This window comes from Acomys russatus, chromosome 11 (genome assembly GCF_903995435.1).
Source record: "Acomys russatus chromosome 11, mAcoRus1.1, whole genome shotgun sequence".
In the NCBI taxonomy this organism is placed as follows: Eukaryota; Metazoa; Chordata; class Mammalia; order Rodentia; family Muridae; genus Acomys; species Acomys russatus.
In genome coordinates, this window is record NC_067147.1 from 21,453,504 (window position 1) to 21,459,263 (window position 5,760).

The 5,760-nt window shown below is 44.2% G+C and overlaps 1 protein-coding gene across 1 annotated transcript; it reads left to right on the forward strand.

Moving 5' to 3' along the window:
- Positions 1 to 2,856: 2,856 nt before the first annotated feature.
- LOC127195534 (U6 snRNA-associated Sm-like protein LSm1) lies at positions 2,857 to 3,710 on the forward strand. The gene has a single exon (XM_051152978.1). The coding sequence runs from the start codon at positions 2,895 to 2,897 to the stop codon at positions 3,297 to 3,299; it is 405 nt and encodes a 134-aa protein (XP_051008935.1). The 5' UTR covers positions 2,857 to 2,894; the 3' UTR covers positions 3,300 to 3,710.
- The last annotated feature ends 2,050 nt before the right edge of the window (positions 3,711 to 5,760 follow it).

Sequence of the window (5,760 nt, forward strand, 5' to 3'; positions counted from 1 at the left end):
GCCAAACACCACAGGAAAAACAATTAGTAATGGTCAGATGTGGGGGGGGGGGGATGTATTCTGCTTTCCCTGTGTTGTTATGAAGTAATCAAACATTTGGGGAGGTGTCAGAGAAGCCTAAGCTTGGGACAGGTTCCTTATCTCCTCTGACAAACAACAGAGTCAGTAGAGACTGTGTGCAGGTCCTAGACTTCACCCACATGCAGCGGAATTTGACCCAATGCCCTATTACGATGGGGTTAAAAGAAGCTTGGTGGAGTAAAGATTTTCCCCATCATGGAGTAGTTCTGAGTCCATTGTGGAATCAGTGGAGTTGGGAGCCTGGGGAGCAAGAGCTACCATTGACTTCCAAGGGTGAGAAGACCTACCGTGGGTGCCGAGAGAAGATGAAGGGGGAGCCTGGACTCATAGACAGGTCTACCTGACTAGCAAGCCAGAATCCCGCCTTTTCCACAAATGAATGGTGATCAAAAACCACAGAAAAAAAGTCAATTGCAAGTGGGTCAGTGACCTTAATGTAGGGCCTGAAACTCTGGAGCTGATGGGGGAGATTATAAGGAAATTACTTCAAGACAGAGCCATGGAAAAGGACTTTCCAACAAGGACTCTGAAGACAGAGGAAATTTACCAAGAACTGGCAAGTGAGACTGTATGAAAGATTTAAGCCTCTGTACAGCAAAGAAAACAAAACAAAAGAAAAAAAAAAAAAAACACTTTCAAAATGGCCAATACACATCTGTAAATATATAGCTGGCAAAGTTTAGAATCTATAAAGAATTCCAAATATTAAACACCCCAAACAATCTAACCAACAAATGGGTAAAATAATTAAACAGAAAGTTCTCAAAAGCAAAAACAAATGGACAATACATATCCGATTTAAAAATGCTCAATAAATGTTTTAATTACCTTTTTTTAAAAACATCTGTAACTAAATGGCATGATGAAAGCACTCATACAAGGAAGATAAGTTGGGTTCACAGTTCCAGAGGGTCAGAGCCCAAGACAGCAACGTGAAGAAGGCATGGCAGCAGGAACAGCTGCGAACTCAGAGGAATGCCTATCATCAAGAAAACAAATGGAAAAAGATGTCAGTAAGGATGTGGGGCAGTCGGAAACCTCTAATACATTGCTGGTAGCAATGTAAAGGGATGCAGCCACTGAAAAAAATCAAAACAAATTAACAACAAAACAACCTAGAAATAGAATCTATCTCATCAGCTATACACATTTTAGAAATATGTTTGGGAAATCCATGTTCATATAGGACGGAGGTCCTTGCACATAATGTTTATGGTTACAGTACACACAACAGGCAAGATCTGGAACCAGCCTAGACCCGTTCTCAGACAGTAGAAGAAAAGGTGGCCCATATACACGAAGGGATTTTAACATACATTTTATTTAAACATTTTGGGAAACTCATACACCAGAGCTGTATTTACTGCAAAGTATCATTGTTATATATATAATTTAAGTATAGATATTTATATGCAGCATGCTATATTATTATTATTATTTCTTTTTTCTGTTTCAAAAGGCTTTATTTTTACTTGGTCCAAGTCTTGGGAGGATCTCCTGGGCGGATATAAAGCTGCCTAGTGGCTTGAGGTTCATCAGGTGAGGTCCTAAGGCTGGCTGGTGCAGAGCTGAGGAGGGGGGGGGGGCCGCCTTGGGAGGGAGGGAGGCCTCTTAGTCGTGCTTGAGAGTGAGCCCTTCAAAGAGATACTCGCCCAGAGCCCCCTGGGGCCCGCCAGTCTGCGCCAGCTGTGGTCCAGTCACCCGACCCTGCTCTCCTATATTATTTCTTATAGTTGCAAGTAAATCAATAATTATCTGAAAATAGGTACTAGATTAAAATAAGCAGATTAAATCTGAAATAAAAAGCATTTAAAGTTTGATTAGAATACTCAACATCTTTCTCTTCCGTCTTTTATCACAAGATTCTCTAAGGAGAAGGATGCAGAAATGACCACTTGGTTTTACCTGCAATAAAACATAGGCCTGTTCTTGGAGTTGGAGCATAAACACTCGACACAAAGCCAAAGGCTTCAGCGCCAACCATCCTTTAAACTCAGTTATTGCTAAATAATGTCAGCTGGAATCTAATTTGCTCCTTGGGGTTTCTAAGGATTTCTGAAGCCTCTCCGTGCTTGAAGCCTCAGGAAGTACTTTATTTAAAAAAAAAAAAAAATCCTCAACATACTCTGTAAGGTTAAAGGGAGTCTAGAAAACCCCAGATTTATAATGCTATGGGCAGCATGGTTAGTTCCCCAGAAAGACAAGCCAAAGTAGCAACAGAAAGCCTTAATTTCCACGTCAGTCCCTTTAGTACGCGTGGTGGTTTGAACAGGAATGGTGCCCGCAGATTCCTGTGTTTGAATGCTTGCCCTTAGGGAGTAGCATTATTAGGAGGTATGGTCTTGTTTGGCTTTCTTGGAGGAAGTGTGTCAGCGTGGGCGCTGGCTTTGAGGTCTCATATACTTAAGCTATGCCCAGAGTAGCACACAAACTTCTGCTGCTTGTACATCTCTGACGCCGAGCGCCGAGCGGACATGGACCGTACTCCTCAACCCGGGCCTCGGAGCAGGAGTGCCAGGAGAGGAGCCGCACTCGCCAACGCGGGAGCAAACACCCGTCCTTTGCTCACCCCAACTGGACTCCACTTCACTGACCAGAGAGAAAGAAAACATGGCCCAGGTCCGCGTGCCTGGCACGCCTCCGGATGTAGACAGACACACGATACCGGAAGTGGGTGGGGTATCCAGCAAGCGCTTCCGACGAATAGCGGCGAGTGAGGTGCAGGTGAGCCGCGGGCGGTTCCGGTCCGCGTCCGGCCGACAGGCGACTGGACAGCCTCGCGGCTGTCCTTTGCACCCTTGCAAGAGGTCAAAATGAACTATATGCCGGGCACCGCAAGCCTCATCGTGGACATCGACAAAAAGCATTTGGTCCTACTTCGAGATGGAAGGACACCCATAGGTTTTTTTTTAAGAAGCATTGATCAGTTTGCTAACTTAGTGCTTCATCAGACTGTGGAGCGCATTCATGTGGGCAAAAAGTACGGTGATATTCCTCGAGGAATTTTTGTGGTCAGAGGAGAAAATGTGGTCCTACTAGGAGAAATAGACTTGGAAAAGGAGAGTGACACGCCCCTCCAGCAAGTGTCTATTGAAGAGACCCTAGAAGAACAGAGAGTACAGCAGCAGAGCAGACTGGAGGCAGAGAAGCTGCAGGTGCAGGCCCTCAAAGATCGGGGCCTCTCCATTCCTCGGGCAGATACCCTGGATGTGTACTGAGTTCCTTGCTGAGAGACTGCTGCTCACCTCATACACCTGACCAGAGTGCAGAATTGAAATGTAGTCTTTCACATATGCCAATATGAAGAAACCATGGGATTTTGTTTTGTTTTTTTTTAAACAAAACCATTCATTATGTATTTTGCTTTGCTTTGCTTTTTCAAGCAGTCTTATTACATAGCCATTGCTAACCTAGAACTCACTCTGTAGACCAGGCTGACCTCTAACTTGTAGGATTGCAGGCGTGTTCCACTGTGCCCAGCTTTATCGTTTAAAGAAATAGTGACATGACCTCCCCTCACAAGCCACTGTGGAACCAAGAATCATGTCTTTATATTGCTTTTCTTGTCTCAGAGTTTACACTTCTTTCTTCATTGACTTGTAAATAAAGAATGAACCTCAGAACTGTCATTCACATTTAAAAAAAAAAAAAAAAAGATAGAGAACTCTCAGTTCCTTCATCATCACCATGCCTGCTGAGATGCTGCCATGCTTCCCACCATGATGGTACCGGACTAAACCTCTGAACCGTAAGTCAGCCCCAAGGAAATGTTTTCCTTTGTAAGAGTTGCTGTGGTTGTGGTGTCTCTTCACATGGAAATCCTAGCATGCCATCTTCATCTTCACTTATGTTCTAAACATCTAAGAACCATTCTAAGATATAGAAAATTCTATGGGGGAAATGGCAGTTCTCATCATAATTTATACAACTCCATGAGATCACTTCCTTTGTGCACACTAATCACTTTCATTTGGTTTTGTTCCTAAGGGGGGAAAAAGACTGTGGAAAGAGCATCTATGTTGTTTGTTTGTTCGTTTGTTTTTGGCACTTCAACAACATAATAAACAATACTGTAAGAGAGAGTAAATTTTATCATGTAATTAGTAAGGGCTTCACATTTGCATTCAGGACCCCTTAAATACACTCATCAGAAGGCGGGGATTTCTCTTCATGAGCAACTTCATGTGGAAAGGTCACTGCTTACTCCAGGAATCACCAAACATTAACACATCTAAGACCTGTGTGTCCACATATTATTAGACTGTCAATCACTTCCCTTCTATCTATGTCAACTCCCAATAGAGTATGACCTGTGCTTACTTGAGGTCTCCATTGCACACTCATAACGTGGAATTTCACATTTCCATTCCTGTGATGGGTTCACGGAGAAATGTCCCCCATGGTCACACGTATTTGTTTTTTTACTATATTTTATTAATTTATTCATATTATATCTCAATTGTTATCCTATTCCTTGTATCCTCCCATTCCTCCCTCCCTCCCATTTTGCCCTTACTCCCCTCCCCTATGACTGTGACTGAGAGGGACTTCCTCCCCCTGTATATGCTCATAGGGTATCAAGCCTCTTCTTGCTAGCCGGTCACATGTATTTGAACACTTATTTTATAGTTGGGAGGGTTATGTAAGCTTTAAGAAGTGGAGCCTTGCTGGAGGAAGCTCTTCTCTGGAGGTAGGTGTTAGGCTGGAGGTTTCCAGAGAGAGAGAGAGAGATTTTCCCTGCCCTCCAGCCAGAAGCCGGCAAACAGGACTGATATCCTTGCCAGAAGCCCATGCTTACAAAAAAAAAAACCCCATGCTTTCAAAAGCCCATGCATACAAAAGCCTACACAAAAGACTGGACAAATCGGACACTTACTTCCAGATTCCGGACCACAGGACTCAAGACACACCTACCAGACCCCCAAACCCAGGCAACACTCCAATACCTTATCAAGCACATCATCGCCACCCAAACATCTCCTACAAAAAGCCCCAACCCAGCCCAGTCCCAGAGTTGAACGTGTCTGAGAATCACTAAAGGAAGACCCCAGCCAGACTCAAGTAGTATGTAAAAGCAAAGAGCATTTATTCCTCGGAAACAACCTGCATGGGTCCAACCATTGAGCTAGGGGACTTCTCAGGTGTGCTATCTTCTAATTTGATTGAGTGGGCTGAGGAACAATCACAGGGGATGTAAGCTGATAGGTTGGGGCTGAGGTACAGCCCAGAGACATTAGGCACTATATGGTCATATTAGGCACTATATGGCACTATAGGCACTATATGGTCATATTAGGCACTATATGGTCATATTAGCGTCTGATTGGCTCAGATCTTTCCTGCGGTCTGAACTGGGATTGGCTGGTGCTAGCCAGTGCCTGTGGAGGCTAAGTGACTTCTTGCACGGCACCATGGGCCCAGGGACATGTGACTTGTGTCATGAGTCCCACAGCAATGCCCTATCCTCTCAAATGTTCAGTTGGATTTATTGCAGCAGCAGCAATGAGAACCCATTCATCAGGCTTTGAGGTTTTGTAGCTTGGCCACACTTCCTGTTCCTTCTCTCTACTTCCTTTGTGCAGATGAAATGTGATCTCTCGATTTCCTAAACGCATGGCCAGCCTCTCTTTGTTGCTAGCATCGCTTCCCAGTCAGGATGGACTGTATCAACTCCAGAAC